This window comes from Lemur catta, chromosome 2 (genome assembly GCF_020740605.2).
Source record: "Lemur catta isolate mLemCat1 chromosome 2, mLemCat1.pri, whole genome shotgun sequence".
Classification (NCBI taxonomy): domain Eukaryota; kingdom Metazoa; phylum Chordata; class Mammalia; order Primates; family Lemuridae; genus Lemur; species Lemur catta.
This window is the reverse complement of record NC_059129.1, coordinates 40903295-40923710: the sequence shown is the minus strand read 5'-3', so window position 1 is coordinate 40923710 and position 20416 is coordinate 40903295. Positions and strand designations below refer to the sequence as shown.

The window sequence follows — 20416 nt, the reverse complement described above, 5'->3', positions numbered from 1 at the left end:
GCTGGGATTTTAATAGGAATTTCACTTAATACATCAGTTTGAGAACTACTATCTTAAGAATACTGAGTCTTCTAATCCTTTTATGGACAATAGAACTAACAAAGGCTATCTATTTTTTCTTGAGTAATATTTGGCTATTTATATCTTTAAAGGAATTTGTCCATTTCGTCTAAGTTGTTAAATATATGGGCATAGAGTTGTCCTTAGTATTCCCTTATTTTATCTTTTTAATATCTATGAGGTCTTTAGTGATGTCCCCTCTTTCATTCCTATTATTTGTAATTTGTGTCTTCGCTATTTTTTCTTGGTCATATTGGCTAGAGGTTTACCAACTCTGTTGATCTTTTCAAAGAACCACCTTTTGATTTCCTTGGCATTTTCTGTTGTTTTTCTGTTTTCAATATTATTGACTTCCTTTACATTTTCTTCTTACACTTATTTTGAGCTTAATTTGCTTTTCTTGTTTCAGGTTCCTCAAATGAAAGCTTAGATAATTGATTAGAGACATTTCTTCGTCTAATATAAACATGTAATGCTATAAACATCCCTCTAGGATTGCTTTAGCTGAATTTCACATATGTTGTGTTTTTATTTTCCTTCAGTTTAAAATACTTTCTAATTTCCCTCATGATTTCCTGTTTAATCTATGACTTTACTTACAAGTGTATTATTTATTTTTCAAATGTTTGGAGATTTTCCAAATATTTTTCTGTCATTTATTTCTAGTTTAATTCCATTATGGTGTAAGAACACACTTTGTATAATTTTATTTCTTTTGAATTTGTTAAGGTTTATTTTATGGTCTCTTTATATGCAGATTCCATATGCACTTGAAAAGAATATATATTCTACTTTTGTTGGGTAGAGTGTTTTGTAAATGTCATTAGGTGAAGTCAGTTCAGGTCTTCTTTATCTTTACTGATTTTCTAATTTTTCTCAATTTTTGAAGGAAAAGTGTTGAATTGTCCGACATAATTTGGGATTGTCTATTTCTTTTTTTAATTTTATTTTGTTTCTAATTGACACATTATAATTATACATACACATTTATGGAGTACCATGTGATATTTTGATACATGTGTACATTGTATAATGATCAAATCAGGGTAATTAGCATATCCATCACCTCAAACATTTATTGTTTGTTTGTGGTAAGAATATTCAAAATCCTCTCTTCTAGCTACTTTGAAATAAACAGTCCATTATTATTAACTATAGTCACTCTACTATGCAATGGAACACCAGAACTTACGCCTCCCATCTAAATATAACTTTATACCTGTTGACCAACCTCTCCCCCTCCCCACGCCCCTCCTCAGCCTCTAAAAATCACTGTTCTACTCTCTACTTCTATAAGGTCACCTTTTGTACATTCCGCGTATGAGCAAGATCTTGCATTACTTGTCTGGTGCTTGACTTATTTCATTTATCATAATGTCCTCTATGTTCATCCACATCATCAAAAATGACAGGATTTCATTCTTTTTTATGACTTCTGTCAATGGAAAAGAAACCAAACCCTGTAAAATAATTTTAAAGAGATTTATTCTGAGCCAAATTTGAGGACTGTGACCCAGAGCCACGCCCAAGAGGCCTTGAGCAAGTGGACTCGCTGTGGCTGGGTTACAGTTTGGTTTTACACACTTCAGGGAGGCAGGGGTTACAGGTAACATCATAAATCAATACGTGGGAGGCATACATTGGTTTGGCCCGAAAAGGTGGGCCATCTTGAAGAGGGGGGGCGGGGCTTACAGGTGGATTTAAAGATTCTTTGACTTGTAACTGGTGAAAGACATCAAGCTTTGTCTGAAGCTTGGAATCTTTTAAGATAAGGAGGTCTGTTAATCAGAGACAAGCCACTGGACATATATTTGTTGTGTAAGTTGAGGACCTGCAGGTTTGTCTTGCATACCCTTAGGCCTGTTAATAGGTTACAAGGGATATATCCAAGAAGGGAGGGGGGCAGTATGAGGCATGTCTGACCTCCCTCCTCATGGCAGGCAATTTAGTTCTAGGATGTCCTCTTGGCCAAGAGGGGGGTCCATTCAGTCAGCTGGTGGGGGGGAGCCTTAAAATTTTTAGTTCACAATTGCATTTTGTATGTAAACACACTTTTTAATCCAATCATCCTTTGATAGACACTTAGGTCAATTCCATGCCTTGTCTATTGCGAGTAGTGCCCCAGTAAACATGGAAGTGCCGACACGCCTTTGACATACTGATTTCCTTTCCTTTGGATATATACCCAGGAGTGGAATTGTTAGATCATGTGGTAGTTCTATTTTTAATTTTTTGAGGAACCCCCATACTGTTTTGTGTAGTGGCTGTGCTAATTTACATACCCACCAATAGTGTATGAGAGTTCCCCCTTCTCCACATCCTTACTATCATTGGTTAATTTTTTGTCTTTTTGGTAATAGCTATTCTACTTGGGATGAGGTAATACCTCATCATTGTTTTGATTTTCATTTTCCTGATGATTAGTGATGCTGAGCATTTTTTTCATATAGTTGGCCCTTTGTATGTCTTTTGAGTAATGTCTATTCAGGTCTTTTGCCCATTTTTGAATTGGATGATTTGTTTTTTTTGCTACTGAATTGAGTTCTTTATTTTGGATATTAGCCCCTTATCAGATGCATGCTTTATAAATGTTTTCTTCCATTCTGTAGGCTCTCTCTTCGCTGTGTTGATTGTTTCCTTCGCTATGCAGAAGCTTTTTAGTCTGCCTACTTTTCATATGCTATCATTTTTGCTTCATGTGTTTTGCATCTCTGTTGTTAGTTGCATTCACATTTGAGAATGTCATGTTTTCTTGGATATTTGACCCCTTTATTATAATGTAATAGATCTCTTTTGTCCTTGTAAAATTCTTTGTTCTGAAGTCTACTTTATCTGATACTAATGTAGCTACTGCAGATTTCTTTTGGTGTTTTCCTGGTATATCTTTTCAATTCTTTTTCTTTTAGTTTATCTATATCATTATATTTAATATGGGATTTTTTGAGATAGACTATAATTTGGTCTTTTTTAAAAAAACCAATCCAACAGTCTGTGTCTTGTCATGGGTATGTTTAAACTATTCCCATTTAATGCAATTATTGATATTATTGAATTTAATTCCACAATTTTATTTTTCTATTTTGTCCCCTATGTTTTTAACTCTTCTGTTCTGCTGCACTCTTGGTTTATTTGAACATTTCTTAGTATTCCAAGTTAATTTACCTGTTAGATTTTGGCTGTATTTCATTGTATTGTTTTTTAGTGGGTGGTCTCTGGGCTATGATATACATACCTAACTTTTCATGGTCTACTTAGAGTTAAAAGTTTATGACTTCAAGTGAAATGTAGAAGCCTTATGACCATGGAGGTTTCTTTCCCTGTAGTTGTCTTCTGTATTGTTACATCTATACACATGAACCCCTCCCTAAAAAGATTATAATTTTTGCTTCCAACAGACTTACATATTTTAAAGAACTTGTGAGGTATAATATAGACTATTACATTTATCCAAATTCTTACCATTTCTGCTGTCCTTTCTTAATTCCTCAAGTTCCAGATTTCCTTTTGATGTATCATTTCCTATCAGCCCAAAGAACTTTCCTTAGCAGGTCTTTCACAGCAGGTTTGCTGGTGACATGTTCTCTTAGTTTTTCTTTGTCTGAAAATGCTTTTATTTTGCTTTCATTCCTGAAGCAGATTTTGCTGGCATAGAATTCTGGATTGACAGTTCTTCCTCCTAATCCCCCACCATTTTACAGATATTTTCCCACTATCTCTGTTCTCTGTGATTTCCAATGAGAAATCTGCCAACAATTGAATTGTTTTTCCCCTTGATGTAATACATCATTTTCTTCTGTCTGCTTTCAAGATTTTTTTGCCTTGGGAATGATGGTGAAAGGAGTTAAAGTAAAAAAGAATTTAAAAAAAAGACTTTTTTTCTTTATCTTTGGTTTGCAGCAGTTTGCTTGTGATGTATCTGGGATGGTTTTACCAGATACATCCTCTTTGGCATTCGTTGAGCTACTTGACATAAATCTATGTCTTTTGCCATATTTGGGGAGTTTTTAGCCATTTTTTCTTTAAATAATTTTTTTCTTGACCAATTTCTTTCTCCTCTCCTGGGACTCTAATGACATGAATGTTAGACTTTTGATATTTTTCCATATGTCACTGAGGTTCTGCTTTTTATTTTTTCATCTTTTTTTCTCTGTGTATCATTTAGATTGGATTATTAATATTTGGATTGCATTATCTTCAAGTTCACTGACTCTTTTCTCTCTTACCTCCATTCTGCTGTTGAGGCCATGCATTTAAATTTTAATTTCTGATAGTTTATTATTTAATTCAGTGACCAGATATGGGGCCTGGTAGTGGAAGAAAATGAGGTGTTTAAAATCTTTTTAGGTGTTTGACTTGAGTAATGGTGTGGCTGTTGGTACTTGTTTCTAAAGAACAGGAATAATGAGGAGATCATGGATGTGTATATGTGAGTATAAGATGCAAGTAGTTCATTTATGTGGTGGTACAATAGACCTTGATAGCTCCCCAGAGCTTGCATCTGTAGATAGAGTTCAAGGTTAGTGATAATGTTGTGGTGATTTAAATCAGTGTTTTTCAAAGTGTAGGTCATAATACTTTGTATCGTGACATTAATTTTGTGGATTATAACCAGCATTTTAAAAATGGACTGTAGTTTAAAAAATAGACTGTATTAAAAATAATGAAGAGCAAATAATACTTAACAAAACTTGTTGGGGATTGTGTCCATGTGTGCATGCATATGCATGTATATTAGACTGGGATGGAAATGCATTTCTTACAGTGAGTTGCAAAAAAATGTTTGAAAAACTTAGTTTAAAACCTGATGATCGGGCCGGGTGTGGTGGCTCACGCCTGTAATCCTAGCACTCTGGGAGGCCGAGGCGGGTGGATCGCTCAAGGTCAGGAGTTCAAGACCAGCCTGAGCGAGACCCCATCTCTACTAAAAATAAAAAGAAATTATCTGGCCAACTAAAAATATATATAGAAAAAATTAGCTGGGCATGGTGGCGCATGCCTGTAGTCCCAGCTACTCGGGAGGCTGAGGCAGTAGGATCGCTTAAGCCCAGGAGTTTGAGGTTGCTGTGAGCTAGGCTGACGCCACGGCACTCACTCTAGCCCGGGCAACAAAGTGAGACTCTGTCTCAAAAAACAAAACAAAAAAAAAACAAAACATGATGATCAAATTTCTTAGGCAGACTATGAATAACAGACCTATAGTTGAATCTATCTAACATCTAACTTTCATGTTCTCAGATGAGTTTTAAGATACAGCTCTAAATTTTGAATTTTATAATTCTTATTCTCTACTACTGAATTATTTACAGCAATTTCTTTTCTTTTTCTTTTTCTTTTTTTTTTTTTTACTGAGCTTATCTACTAAGAGGTAGGCACAAATGCTTTAGACTTGATTGGGACTTTACTTTCCCTAAATCTTCTAGAATATACCCACCTAATTACACATATGAGCACCCTTTGAAGTGCCTGCAGCAGAGCTGCCTGAAGGTAACATCGACCTATCTGCAGGCCGTGGCCTGCTCTGACTAGTGCTCTGGAGGGAACTCTAGATTTCAAGAAAAAGGTTGGGAACAGTCTGAACGTAAAAACTATTTCTCATGGATTCTATTTTGATGTTTACTAAACTCACAATTTCCCTTTTTCCTTCATGTCTTCTTAGAAAATTTCCTCATTTTGAGAGAAAACTCTGCAGGCCTTGAGCATAGCAGTCACGGCCGCTGCCTCCCCTCTGGGAAACCTGGAGGCCGAGGTGCTGTGCTCCAGCTGCCTCGACTGCCGGGGAGGCCCGGTGCCCACTGACTGTGGTCACATCTGTTGCCACCACTGCGTCATCAAGATCTGTGAATCTGCCAGGCAGCCGTTACGTCGCCGTCTGCGCAAGACAGCTTTTGAGGAAGAGCACATCCGCTGTGAGCGGCAGGTGGCAGCCCGTAGAGAAATCTGGAAGGTGAAAGCAGATGAGGAGAGACAACCCGGAGAGGAAAGACCGCCTGAGCAAAGAGCAGAGCAGCCGTGTGGGCCACACGGGGAGAAGCTCCATTACTGCTGCCCGGATGACCAGCAGACGCTGCGGGTGGCGTGCCGGGAGTCTCGGGAGCACCGGGTCCACGCCGCCGCTCTCCCGGAGAAGGCTGCACAGCCTTATCGGTGAGAGCCCTGTTGCATCCCAGCTCTGATCTTGTAGCCCAAAAATTCCACAGCACCTTCAGGATAAGGCCCAGTTTTTTACCCTACCTTATTGAGGTATGATTCACATGTAAACAGTTGTACATATTTAATGTATACAACTCAGTAGGTATGCACCTGTGAAACTGTCACCACTATTAAGACCATACACATATCCACCACTTCCCAAAGTTTCCTCCCATCCCCATTATTAGATAAGATCTACCCCTCAGCAAATTTTAAGTATACAGTACAGTATTGTTAGCTATAGGCACTATGCTGTATAGATCTCTAGAATTTATTTTCATAACTGAAACTTTGTACCCTTTGACTATCACCTCACCGTTCCCTGCTCCCCCCAACCCCTGGTGACCACCATTCCACTCTGTTTCTATGAGCTTGCTTATTTTAGATTCCACATAGACGTGAGATCATACAGTATGTGTCTGGCGTATTCCACTTAGCATAATGTCCTCCAGGCCCATCCATGTTGTCACAAATGGCAGGATTTCTTTCTTTTTAGGCCAATATTCCATTGCATGCAGGTACCACATTTTCTTTATTCATTCATCCATCCATGAACACGTAGGTTGTCTCCATATCTCGGCTACTATGGATAATGCTGCAAGTAACATGGCAGTGCAGAGCTTTCCCTGAAATGCTGAGTTCACTTCTTTTGGATAAACACCCAGAAGTGGGATTACTGGGTCACATGGTAGTTCTATTTTTAAATTTTTTTTTCTTTTTTTTTGAGACACAGTCTCACTTTGTTGCCCGGGCTAGAGTGAGTGCCGTGGTGTCAGCCTAGCTCACAGCAACCTCAGACTCCTGGGCTTAAGCGATCCTACTGCCTCAGCCTCCCCAGTAGCTGGGACTACAAGCATGCGCCACCATGCCCAGCTAATTTTTTCTATATGTATATTTTAGTTGGCCAGATAATTTGTTTCTATTTTTAGTAGAGACAGGGTCTCACTCAGGCTGGTCTCGAACTCCTGACCTCAAGCGATCCACCCGCCTCGGCCTCCCAGAGGGCTAGGATTACAGGCGTGAGCCACCACACCCGGCCTATTTTTAATTTTTAATTTAATTTTTGAGGCACTTCCATACTGTTTTTATAATGGCTACACCAGTTTACACCCCCACCAACTGTGCACCAGGGTTACCTTTTCTCCACATCTTCACCAGCACTTCCCTTCTGTGTTTTTAATCACAGCCTCTCTCACAGCTGTGAGCTAACAGTCCATACAGTCCACGTGCTCTATCGCGGAAGGTTCCTGGTACACTGCTACCCTTGGTAATAAAGCCGGTTTGTTTTCATACCTTCTATAATACCAAGTCTATTCCATTGCCTTGACGGTTTGGTTTCTGAGGCATTCGGATCAAGTCTCATCAGCTGTACAGAGTACCAACATTCCTGATAGCTCCCTTAAGTATATAGCTTCAAATGTGTGTTCTCTAGCACATAATTATTGTAAAAATATTTTTTGAGGATATTGCATCTTGTATAAAATCTCCCATATAAATTTTCTTTCAGAATTTAATCTCAGGGAACATATTATTTCCTCTGAGGGACTAGCATATTTCCTCCTGTCTGCTAAAGAATTATGGAGTTCATTGTTTCCCTTCTCTCCTTGGCTGGCAGAAATCTTAAAACCAATGTAGTCATTCTCTCAATAATATGGAGTTGGCATATATATTTTCCTTCACTTTTTGTGTTGATTTTCTATTTTTATTTTATGAATTAATTTTAATTTAAATCGTCTATATTTTTGGTAGAAAAAACAGTGTAAGTATACATAAAAACTCCACCATAAGTAGTTTAGTTGTTAGAAAATTAGTAATTAGTAAATTAGTAGTTGTAATAATGGATTATTATTTTATCTCACTTTGAAGAAACTGCTGTACACCAACACAGCACTCACTGTTTCTTCTTCAATACCTAGAATGGAAATCGTTCCCTATGACTATTACACTACACAGTCAGACGCCATCTGATTTCACTCTGGAATCACTGGCCCTCTTCACTGTGATCTTGAAACTATTGTGTCTATTTCCATAGGGTAAAATTTTCAACCATCTGAAGATTCTGAAGGGAGACAGGGATAGAATTCAGAATTCTCAGGCTACAGGAGAAGATGCGATTCAGGCCCTGCTGGTAAGAGAGGCCTGCAGTGCGTGTCCTGTGCACAAGTGTGTGTATGGGGTGGGGGTGTGGGCCACGGGGGGTGTAGGGGTAGGGCGGTGGTGCACGCCTGGGGGAGGGTGTGAAGAATGGGAGGGGCTGCAGAGATTCCTGTTTTGAACTCATCCCCAGATCTCACAGATGTTCTGGTATTTCCTAGCTTCTCAGAAATCACCTTTCTCTTTCTTTGTTCACTGTAGACCAAATTCCAGAACCACAGGCAAGACACTGCATCAGTGTCGGGACAGGGCTATCCGTCCCTGCGGGAAAGCAAGCAGTGCCTGCCGGCGTGGCCGGCGGGGCCAGAGCGGGAGCTCACTGAAGGGAGCAGCAGCCGTGTCACCCGCGGCTCTGAGGAGCTGGGCCGGCCTGGGACTCTGATGTCGGAGCAAGAGAAGAAGGCTCAGAGCCAGCACCTGAACTCCCGCAGCTGAGGGACCAGCTAAACTGTATGAGTCCTCTTGTTCCAAGCTGCAGTGCGGCTTCTCTATTCGCAAGAAATTTGGACCAGAAGTCAAGAGAGAGAAGGTTTTATTCTCATTTATTGAGTTCTTTAATAAGTCAACCAGCCAACCAATAGGTTTAAAGCCCCAAACTGCAGTGGGCAGGGGACTGTAATATGCAATGGAATATTAAGATCTGCACATTTATGATTACAGCAAATAATCCAGTGTCAAATCTCGTGGTCAGACTGGAGGCCACAGGAATCTGGGAACAGCTTAGTTCGGGAAGGCTTCACAGAAGAGGCTCTTGATGCTGGTCTTGGAGCAGATGCACAGCTTTGGACTGCGAGACCGCAGGAGCTGCACATTCCGCTGGGCGGGAGGTGGGGCATGTTGGTTAGAACTGGACGAATGAATGAGATAATAAACTCGGTGTGTGTGGGGGTGCTGAGGACGGCAGGAATGCCAAGATAGGTAAGAAGACAGAAGGGGACGTAGAGGGACGGGAGCTCCTTTCTGGAAGACTCAGATTAAGTAAGGAAGAAGTGAAAGGGAAGAGGAGGTAGATAAGACGGGGCCAGCTGAGTAGGGGCCTTCCAAGGCAGGCTGAGGTTTCAGTCTTAACTTGATAGACAACTGCAATCTTTCTTTCTTTCTTTTTTTTTTTTTTGTTTTAAGAGACAGGGCCTCACTCTGTTGCCCGGGCTGGAGTGCAGTGGTGGCGTGATCACAGCTCACTGTAACCTGGAACTCCTGGGCTCAAGCAGTTCTTCTGCCTCAGCCTCCCCAGCAGCTGGGAGTACAGGCATGGGCTACCATGCCCAGCTGACAATTGGATGCTTAATAGGTTATTATCTATCTATAAATAAAAGATTTCCTGGAGGAGACAGTCTAGAATTCAAACGGAAGACATGAGGGGGAAGCATCTGTCTTTATAAAGTGAAACTACGGTGGAGGGCAGAAAGCCCAGGCCCCTGGGACCATTCTCTGTCCAGCCCTGCGTGCCCTTCCCCAAGGCCCCAAAGTGGAGAACGGTGACAGCTCCTGAGAACCCCATTTGCATGACAGTGTCTGTGTTCTCTTCCTTTCCAAGGCCCAGGTGATACAATAAGCAGGTAAGCGCACCTTTGCTTTTTTTTTTTTAAACCACTTGTGGTGTCCCTCTGTCTTCTCGTTCTCCTTTCTTTATTTTCTGAAATTTGACAAGAGTTAGAAAGGGGATTAAAGGGAAGAGAGATTCTTCTCGGAGGGTACGTTGAAAGGTATTCCATGGAATGGAGGAGGGAGTTCTAGAAAAATTATCACGGAACTTACGTTAGGATGGTAACAGGCTGAGGAGAGAGAAAGGGAATGGGAGGAGATGATAGAAGAATATTACAGAAAACTTAGAATGCACAGTTGTTTCTAAAACCAATTTCCTTTCACTCTTCCCGTTTGACACGGTTCCCAGCTTCCGCTCCTGCCCACGGTCTCCCCCGCATTCTGTAGAGCAAATTCCATGGTCAGGTTGTCCTCCCTGCTTGACAGTGATGGTTTCCTGCACTCTGTCCGTAGGACGAGGACATTTACGTGGGTCATACGTATAATGATTCTCTGGCAGAGGGTCTGAGGAAATGTGTGCTAAACACTGAACACTGACCGTTTTCAAAATCGTACCCACATGATATGCAGAAGCTTTGAACCGAGAGGATAAAGCTGGGTGTTCTGATAATGCACAGTTCGTCTCCAGAGACACCCAGCACCAGTGGCATGTACCCAGCGTGCCTTTACTGCGGGCCACATGCTGGGCACACACGAGGGTAATGAGACAGGCCACCGGATTCTGGCTGCCGGGACTAGACAGACACACGTTAGAGAGGAGCAATGATATGAGAAATGGGGGTGATACAGAACAGGTAATACTTTTTGCCTTTGAAGTATTTTTCCTAATATTAGCATTTATTACAGCTTTCTTTTGATTAGTGTTTGCATGGCATTTCTTTTTCTATCCTTTAATTGTCAACCATTCTGTGTTTTTTTGTTTTTGTTTTTGTTTGGTTTTTTTGAGACATAGTCTCACTCCATTGCCCTCAGTAGAGTGCTGTGGCGTCAGCCTAGCTCACAGCAACCTCAAACTCCTGGGTTCAAGCAATCCTTATGCCTCAGCCTCCCAAGTAGCTGGGACTACAGGCACATGCCACTATGCCCGGCTAATTTTTTCTATTTTTAGTAGAGACAGGGTCTTGCTCTTGCTCAGGCTGGTCTTGAACTTCTGACCTCAGGCAATCTTCCCACCTCAGCCTCCCAGAGTGCTAGGATTACAGGCGTGAGCCACCACCCCTGGTCTGTGTTGTTTTTTTAGTGTGTCTCTTATAAGCAACATAAAATTGTTTTGTTTTTTAATAAATCAATTCTGACAATTTATAATTGGAATATTTAATATTTGTCCATGGGGAAAAAATCGCTATTTCATTCACATTATCCAAATAATTTGCATAGTTGGTCAAGATAGTATGCTTAAATTTATTAATTTTTCTTTTTATATCTGAATATTTTTCATTTCTTTTTTATTTTAGGCAGCCCCAACCCCCACACACCTCATTTCTTATTTTGTGTACTTCTACTTTCGTTTGTTTTTAGAGATATGGGTCTTCCTCTGTTGCCCAGGCTGGACTCGCCCACCTGGGCTTAAGTGACCCTCCTGCCTCAGCCTCCCGAGTAGCTGGGACTGTAGGCAAATGCCACCACCACACCCAGCTGTGTATTTCTGCTTTTATCTCCTCTACTTGCCTGTCCCCTTTTGTTCCTCGTATTTTGAATGAATTGTTAGTTTTTGTCTATGAGCCCTGCTTTTGCAATATACCATAATTTCTGGTATATGGTATTTTTATTATTATTGTTTTTCTAGATATTCTGAAATTTTGAATTTGATTTGCTATTTAACATAAGATTTGTTTAAGAAAGAGGATATTTGTCAGTGATGTGCTAGGTTTTTTTCTAATAAGTTTTTTTGTTGCATAGTTTTTTAGTCTTATGATAAGAAATGGTTGTTGCTATTTCTACCTTTTGGACTTTTGTGAGGCCTTCTATGTAAATTTTTTGACAGTTCCAAACATTTGAAAAGAAGGTGCACTCTGTTTTCTTGGAATAGTATTTTGTATATCTCCACAAGGTTTTCCTTAGTAGTTTTAAGTATTTTGTACTAATATTTGTTTTATGACTTCTTGAAAAGGGGTCAAAGATTCCTGCTAGCAGTGAGTTTTTGCCCATTTTTTCTTGTGTTCATTTTACTTATGTTTTTGTAGCTTTTGCTTTTTATATTTTAATGCTTTTTTCCCCCAATATGACCTTTAAGGAGAGTTATATCTTAATTGTGGATTATAATCTTTTAAGTACCATAAAATACCTTTTGTTGTCTTATTTAACATTTTTCTGCCTCGAATTCAGTTCTGTCTAATAATGAGATTGAGATCTCAGATTTCTTTCATTTTAGGTTTAGCTTATACATCTCTGCCCAGCTTTATATTAATTTAAACATTTAAATTTATTTTTTCCTTCTTTCATGTAGGCACAGAAAAAATTTAAATTTAAAGCTTTATCTTAATTTTCATGTATCTGGTGTACATCTCCAAGTAATTTCTTTAGAAGTTGTAATAGTAGTAGGATGTTTCAAAGACCTTCCAAGGCAGAAAATAGCTTGCTTTCTTTTTCTAACATCACACATAAGTGACATGTGGGTGGCTAGAGAATATTTGGACCATGACACTTTCTTCAGAACTCCATAGATCCTACTCTTTGACTCCGGTGTTGGAACTGACCCTTTGGAGATGCGGCGTCCCCCCTGCCTCTCCGGCCCACTGCTGTGTGCGTGTGGTGACGGTGGGACCCGAGTCTTTCTCCCAGTGGTTCCCAGTGTGACTCTACTCTCTCTAGGTATCCCCGGAAGAAGTTCTGGATTGAAAAGCCTATCAGTCCTGCAATCAAAAGCAGGCAGAGAAATTTTCAGATAAACTTCTTTCTTTACAGAAAGGACTCAGAGGGTTCCATAGTAAAGGAGTGGATGAAGAAGGGGTTCTGAGCCCAGAAAACCTATTTCTTTCTCTATGACGTTCCCTTAGCTTTTGATTCTTGCCTTGGCTTCTTTCTGCTGTTGTGTAGGTCCCTCATACCAGGCAGGGACACTGGGGAGGGACGCCAAATAAGTCCAAACCAGGAAGTCTTTCAATGCGAATATTACCTAAGAATGTCACCTACACTAAGGTAGAGAATCATAGACAGTAAGTCCCAGAGTTGGTAAAAAAGATATTTCATGTTTAAAAGTTAGGTAAAAGAATATTGAGCGGCTGAGGAAAACAGGATGGCAGTTTAAAAAATTAAAAATAAAATTATGGTACAATCCAGCAGTCTCACTGCCCGGCATGTATCTAAAAGAGCCGAAAGCAGCGTCCTTAAGAGACGCACACCCAGGCTCACAGCAGCGCTGTCCACAGCAGCTGAGAGGCGGAAGAAACCCCAGTGTCTGCCAGCACAGGACGGACAAACAAAGTGTGGTGTATACATACGACAGCACGCTGTTCAGCCTAAAGAATGGAGGGAATTCTGACACAAGCTACTACGTGGATGAGCTCTGAAGGCACTGTGCCGAATGAACTAAGCTGGTCGCAAAGACAAATACTGCATGATTCCACTTACATGAGTGCCTAAAACAGTCAAATTCATAGAAACAGAAACTAGAATAGCGGCTGCCAGAGTTGTAGGAGGAGGAAATGAGGAGTTGTTATTTAATGGGTATAGAGTTTCAGTTTTGCAGGATGGAAAATTTCTGGAAATTAGTTACATAACAATGTAAATAAATATATATATATGTATAACACTAGTGAACTGTCCATTTTAAAATGGGTAAAGTTGGTAAATTTTATGTTATGTGGCATTGTTTTGCCACAATCTCGCACACCCTGCTGTTGATGAGCGCATTTAAGAACACGGGCAAATACCTGGTGCAGCAAAGGCTCCTCTGCCCCAGGAGGGTGCTAAGCTCCCGTCCGGGCCCTACTCAGCATCCAGGTTCCGCTTCCCCAGGAGAGAGTAGGGGTGGGAAGCCAGGCCGTGTGGGGAGAGGAAGGCGGGCGGCAGGAGTGTCAAGAGAGGGAGTAAAGTGTCCTCAGTCCCGGCCTGTGTGCAGGCGGCTCCCCGCTCCCGCCAGCTTGACGCCCCAGCCTGGTCCTCGGCCACTGCAAGCACTGCCGCCCCTGCTGGGCTAAGTCTTAACTCCTCCACCTGCTCTAAGAGACTGCTCCGACAGTTCTGGGTCGCGGTGGTCTCTTAGCCACCACGCTGTCTCCGAGTTGCCCACTTTGTCTGTGTCACACGCTGCTTGAGTCACATGTGCATCTTTGTAAGCTCCCGGCGGGCGGACGCCGTGCCTTACCTCGCAGTCTCCGTGGCTCCTGGTGCAGCGCCGGGCACGGGGCGGGCGCTCAGTGGAGGCCTGTTGGATGAACGGCCTGGAGATACACATGTACGTGTGCAACTCGGATGTCACCAGACCTCAGTCTGGGTACAAAGAGGGTCCACTGATAGCAGCAGCCCAGGGTTTTTCTTCTATGTCTAGAACTCTGGGACTTTGCTTTCTGTCCTCTGTTTGCATACATGCGGTCATTTCTGGAAGTCCCCAGAAAAGAGCCTCCCGTGGGACACAGACCAGCCACTGCGTGGCCCCACCGCTTTCTTCCTCCTGCAGCGGAGCCCCTGGGCTGAGGTCCAGCGTCTTGGAGCCCGTGATGAGCCTCCGTGGGAGGGTGACGCCCAGCATGGCACACCCAGAATCCTTCCTTGGAAGACAAACAGCGTCTCCAAGGAAACAGAGCTGCGGAGATTCCGTCTTGTCTCCTCATCCTAACAGTTTCAATTGTTTAACCATTTCTCGTCTGTCCTTTCTGATTTTTAACAAATTGCCATCTTAAAGATGGAAAAGGGAGATTGTACAAAACTACCTCTAAGATTACACTAGAGGCAAAGAGCATATTTGCGCCCTGTACTCTCACTGTGGACTCATTTAAGTTTTTTATTTGTAGTTTTTATACTCATATTTTTTACTTTTTTATGAACTATACTTGCACGTATGGTTAACTGTTTCTACAACGCTTATTACAAAAAATAACGTTTCCCTTCTCCATTCCTCTCCCCAGAGACCCAGTGCATCCTTTTGGGCAGACTATTTTGGTGTTTACCTTCATTTTTTCTAAATAACTTGAGTTTGGGTTCTTATCCTCTGATTTCCTGCTGGAGAAGGAAGATTTAGCCCTCTGCTCTCTGTCTCTCTCTTCCCACCTTGTCCTCCTGCTTTCACTGCGGTCCTCATTGATTAAGTATTCAGTATTCACTATGCTAATTATTACGTTGGCAAAAGCTGTTTACACCTGGGCCATGCATCTGGCCACGATTACCTTTCCTTCCCACACAATATTTTGTCTTCCCTGGAGTTAATAATTGCCTTTTCCCCCTATTTTGCTTCATTTCCTGTGTCCTGCATTCTTCACCAGCTGTCAGAGACCTCAAGATGTTCAGCACCAAGTGCACATACCAGTCCTTTCTTAATGTCTGTCTTCTGAAGTCCCCTGACCAGGGCTCTGGAATAGCTGTTCCTCACCTGTGCACAGCTTTCTGGATCTCTCTTCATCACGCTGGGTTCCTGCATTGCTTCTATTTCTCTATCCTGTGTTTTTGCTCTTCTTAATTTACTTCATTTTGGTGAAACATCATCCAGTAGCTTCCTGAGAAATGGTGCATGGAAGTTGGATTTTTAAAATAACGAGTATCTGGAAATCTTTATCCCAGTTTCATACTTAATAGGTTCACTGAGTATAGGATTCTTGGTGAGAAATAATTTTCCTGTGGAATTTCAAAGACATTGTTTGCTGCCTTCTGGCCTCCACTGTTGCTGTTGGAATTTTTGTGGCTTCCTTATTCCCAATCCTTGCATATGGCTTGTTTTACTGGAAGTTTTTGGGTCTTCTCTATGTTCTCACTCTTAGATTTCTTGATATCCTTCATATGAGGTTTCCCCCTCATTGTGCTGAGTGACTCAGTGGATTCTTTCATTCTATTTTTTTCTCCGTCATTTTCTCTGTTCTCTCAAATCCCTTATCTCCAGGCTTCCTAGATCTCCTGAACTCATTCATTGAGTGCCTGTGATGTGCCAGAATGTTCCTATGTTACCACAGTGATGAGGTTAACAAAGTCCCTGCACTCATGGAACTTTTATTACAGTGGAGGGTGACAGGCAACACGTTAAAATAAAAAATAAAATAGTCATTAGCACTATGCAAAGAACTAAAATAGGGCTGTGACAGATAATGACCTGGTGTCTATTTTATAATGGGTGGTCAGAGGGGTTCTAATAAATCATCTTTGTCATTTCACAGACATGAATTCCCCAAACCTAACTTCTGCTTACAGAAGATAAACAATTTAATCCTAACTTTAGAAAATAAATGATTCCATAAAAAACAAAAGATTCCTGATCATTCAGAGGTTACCTAGATTGTGCTGCCCACCCTAGTTAATAACCAAAGAGGAAACTGGCCTCTATGAGAGTCTCTCTGCGGTGCATTCAGACATAACTTCTCCAGGTTTAAAGAGACAACCCCCGTGTCTATATCCCCAGTCGCAGGGCGAGCTCACTCTGGCATCAAGTGCCCTGGGGTGAGTTTTCTTCTAGAAGAGTCCAGGGGGAGAGGAAAGGAGTAGGAGGCAGCGAGTCCAGTTCAGGGAGAGGGATTCAGGGCGGGAAGTGAAGGGGCAGGGCTGGGCCAGCCTGGGGGTCTATCTCTGGTTTCCTCTGACAGCCCCTGGGCCGGGACTCAGGGAGACAGTGTGACAAAGAGCGCCTGGTGCAGGAGGAGAGGGGTCAGGACAATGTCGCAGGGCCCCGGGTGTGGCTCTCGGTCCCGAGGGCGGTGTCCGGGGCGGGGAGCTCAGCGCTGGGGACTCCCCACCTGCCCAGAGTTTCACTTCTCCCTGACCCAACCCGAGTCAGGTCCTTCTTCCTGGATACTGATGACGCGACAACAGTTCTCACTCCCATTGGGTGCCGGTTTCCAGAGAAGCCAATCAGCGTCCCCGCGGTTCCCGGTTATAAACTCTCCACGGACCGAGTGGTACTCACTGTCTCCCCAGACCCCGAGGATGGCGGTCACGGCGCCCCGAGCCCTCCTGCTGCTGCTCTGCGGGGCCCTGGCCCTGACCGAGACCCGGGCGGGTGAGTGCGGGGCCGCGGGGGAAGCGGCGTCTGCGGGAGGAGCGAGGGGACCGCCCGGCGGGGGCGCAGGACCCGGCGCCGCGCGGGGAGGAGGGTCGGCCGGTCTCAGCCCCTGCCCGCCCCCAGGCCCCCACTCCATGAGGTATTTCGACATCGCCGTGTCCCGGCCCGGCCGCGGGGAGCCCCGCTTCATCTCCGTCGGCTACGTGGACGACACGCAGTTCGTGCGGTTCGACAGCGACGCCGCGAGTCCGAGGATGGAGCCACGGGCTCCGTGGGTGGCGCAGGAGGGGCCGGAGTATTGGGACCGGGAGACACGGATCTCCAAGGACAACGCACAGACTTTCCGAGTGAACCTGCGGACCGCGCTCGGCTACTACAACCAGAGCCAGGCCGGTGAGTGACCCCGGGCTCGGGTCACAGGTCACGACCCCGCTCCACCCCCACACAGAAGCCCGCGTCGCCCCCAGTCTCCGGGTCCGAGAGTCACCCCGAGGCTGCGGGACCCGCCGAGACCTTCGACCCCGGACGAGCCCGCGGGGACTTTCACCCGGTTTCATTTTCGGTTTAGGCCCAAATCCCCGCGGGTGGGGGGCGGGGCCGAGTGGGCGTGGCTGACCGCGGGGGCGGGGCCAGGGTCTCACACCTTCCAGAGGATGTACGGCTGCGACGTGGGGCGGGACGGTCGCCTCCTCCGCGGGTATGAGCAGTTCGCCTACGACGGCGCCGACTACATCGCCCTGAACGAGGACCTGCGCTCCTGGACCGCGGCGGACACGGCGGCTCGGATCACCAAGCGCAAGTGGGAGGCGGCCGGTGCGGCGGAGCAGAGGAGGGCCTACCTGGAGGGCACGTGCGTGGACTGGCTCCGCAGACACCTGGAGCACGGGAAGGACGCGCTGCTGCGCGCAGGTACAAGAGGCTGCAGGACACCTGGTATACCTCCAGGAATATGGCCTTCCCTCTGGCCCAGCGCAGACGCCTCCTGGGTGTCCAGATCCTGTACCAGGGAGGGACTCCGAGGACCCGCCCTTCCCTCTGGGACAATTAAGGGATGAGTCCCCCAGGGAGGAGGGGAAGACAGTCCCTGGAATATGACCAGTGGCTCCCTCTGACCCTGCAGCAGCCGGGGGTGCCGTGACTTTTCCTCCCAGGCCTCGTTCTCTGCCTCACACTCGGTGTTTGGGGGTCTGATTCCTGCCCTTCTGAGTCGCCGGCCTCCACCCAGGCCAGGACCGGACGTCCGATTCTCCCCGTCAGAGACTAGAACTTTCCAAGGAATAGGAGATTACCCCAGATCCCTGGGTCCAGCCTGGTGTCTGGATTTCGCACTCCCTCCCCCACCCCGTTTGTCCTGTCCATTGTGAGGATGTCACATGAGCACTGCTGGTGTGTCCCACGAGGGATGCAAAGGGCCTGATTTTCTGACTCTTCCCCTCAGACCCCCCAAAGACACACGTGACCCACCACCCCGTCTCTGACCGGGAGGCCACCCTGAGGTGCTGGGCCCTGGGCTTCTACCCTGCGGAGATCACACTGACCTGGCAGCGGGACGGGGAGGACCAGACCCAGGACACGGAGCTCGTGGAGACCCGGCCTGCAGGGGACGGAACCTTCCAGAAGTGGGCCGCTGTGGTGGTGCCGCCTGGAGAGGAGCAGAGATACACGTGCCTTGTGCAGCACGAGGGGCTGCCGGAGCCCCTCACCCTGAGATGGGGTAAGGAGGGGGTGGGGGTCACGTCCCTTCTCAGGGACAGCAGGGGCCCTTCTGGAGCCCTTCAGCAGGGTCAGGGCTGAGCCTGGGGTCAGGCCCTCACCTTCCCGTCCTTTCCCAGAGCCGCCTTCCCAGCCCAGCGTCCCCATGGTGGGCCTCGTTGCTGGCCTGGTTCTCCTTGGAGCTGTGCTCGCTGGAGCTGTGGTCGCCGCTGTGATGTGGAGGAAGAAGAGCTCAGGTGGGGAAGGGGTGGGGTGGGGTCGGGGTTTTCTTGTCCCACTGGGGGTTTCACGCCCCAGACAGGAGTGTCCCCTGCCTCATTCAGGGGCCCTGTTTGCTCACACTTGCTCTATTGCAAAGGACATGGAAAGTGAAGAACAAATTTATCACCTTGATGATTGTGGTAATGGGGACCTGAATCCCAGAAGTCACAGGTCACAAGGACAGGTCCCTGCTGAGCACAGACCTCCAGGAGAGCAGTTGGTCCACTCTGTCCTTCCCTCGTGTTTCTTAATCTTCCCCTAGATCTTCAGTCACAGTTCTGGAACCTTCTCTGGGGTCCAAAACTAGGGGGATCTTCTGGGACCTCATGGTCCTGCCTCTTCCCTGCCCTCTCACAGGACATTTTCTTCCCACAGGTGGGAAAGGAGGGAGCTACGCTCAGGCTGCCTGTAAGTATGGGGGGCTTATCCCTGAGACCTTTGGGATAGTGTAGACAGGAGCCCATGGGGGAGCTCCCCCACCCCATAATCCTCCTGTGGCCGCATCTCCTGTGGGCTCTGACCGGGTCCTGCTTTGTTCTACCCCAGGCAGCGACAGTGCCCAGGGCTCGGATGTGTCTCTCACGGCTTGTAAAGGTGAGAGCCTGGGGCCTGATGGGACGGCTGGGCGGGGGTGGGGTGGGGTGGGGGGGAGACACAGCTGGGCGGGGGGGATTCTGTGACTGGGACATTTTGACTATGGTGTGCTGTTCCTAGTGTCACCACTTAGCATAACTGACCCGAATTTGTTCCTGATTATTGCTTCCTGCAGTGTGAGACAGCTGCCTGTGTGGACTGAGCGATGCAGGACGTGTTCCCGCCTCCCCTGTGTGGCCTCAGGAGCCTCTGACTTCTCTGTCTGCAAAGGCCTCTGAATGACTCTGCGTCCCTGTTCCTGTAATGTGATGGGCTGGAGAGGCCAGCCCCTCCCCCACCGTGTCCTGCCCCCTCCGCCATGCTGATCCCTGTCCTCTGCCCAATCACCTGTCCTGTTCCAGGGAGGAGGGGACGTCTCCATCCCTGTCTCACCGTCACCGTGCACTGAGCCACTTCCCTACTGAAAATAACAATGGAAAATAAATCTGTTTTCTCAAATTCTTGCAATGAGAGGTTGATGGGTTAATTAAAGAAGGAGTTTCCTAAAATTTGAGAGTGGAAATAAATAGAAGACCTGAGAACGTTCTAGAATCCATGTGTTTGCTGTGCTGAGTCTGCTGCAGGTGGGGACAGGACAAGGCTATGAGGAGGAGCAGAGTGTGGACGGGGCTGTGCCCAGTCTGTGCTCAGTCCATCATGGGCTCTATGTGTCACCCCTTGGCTGGGTCATCCTCTCTGCTCTGTTGTCCTTGTCCCAGT

The 20416-nt window shown here is 45.4% G+C and overlaps 1 protein-coding gene across 2 annotated transcripts; it reads left to right on the top strand.

The window, feature by feature from the left end:
* The first annotated feature begins 16912 nt into the window (after window positions 1-16912).
* Window positions 16913-20155, top strand: LOC123631673 (class I histocompatibility antigen, Gogo-B*0102 alpha chain-like). 2 transcript variants are annotated; one of them, XM_045541522.1, is made up of 8 exons: window positions 16913-17086; window positions 17213-17482; window positions 17723-17998; window positions 18528-18803; window positions 18922-19038; window positions 19439-19471; window positions 19610-19657; window positions 19833-20155. In XM_045541522.1, the coding sequence occupies exons 1-8, from the start codon at window positions 17014-17016 to the stop codon at window positions 19835-19837; spliced, it is 1098 nt and encodes a 365-aa protein (XP_045397478.1). In that variant the 5' UTR covers window positions 16913-17013; the 3' UTR covers window positions 19838-20155. The 2 variants fall into 2 exon arrangements, with proteins under 2 accessions (XP_045397478.1, XP_045397477.1); XM_045541521.1 differs by having other exon boundaries at window positions 16975-17482.
* The last annotated feature ends 261 nt before the right edge of the window (window positions 20156-20416 follow it).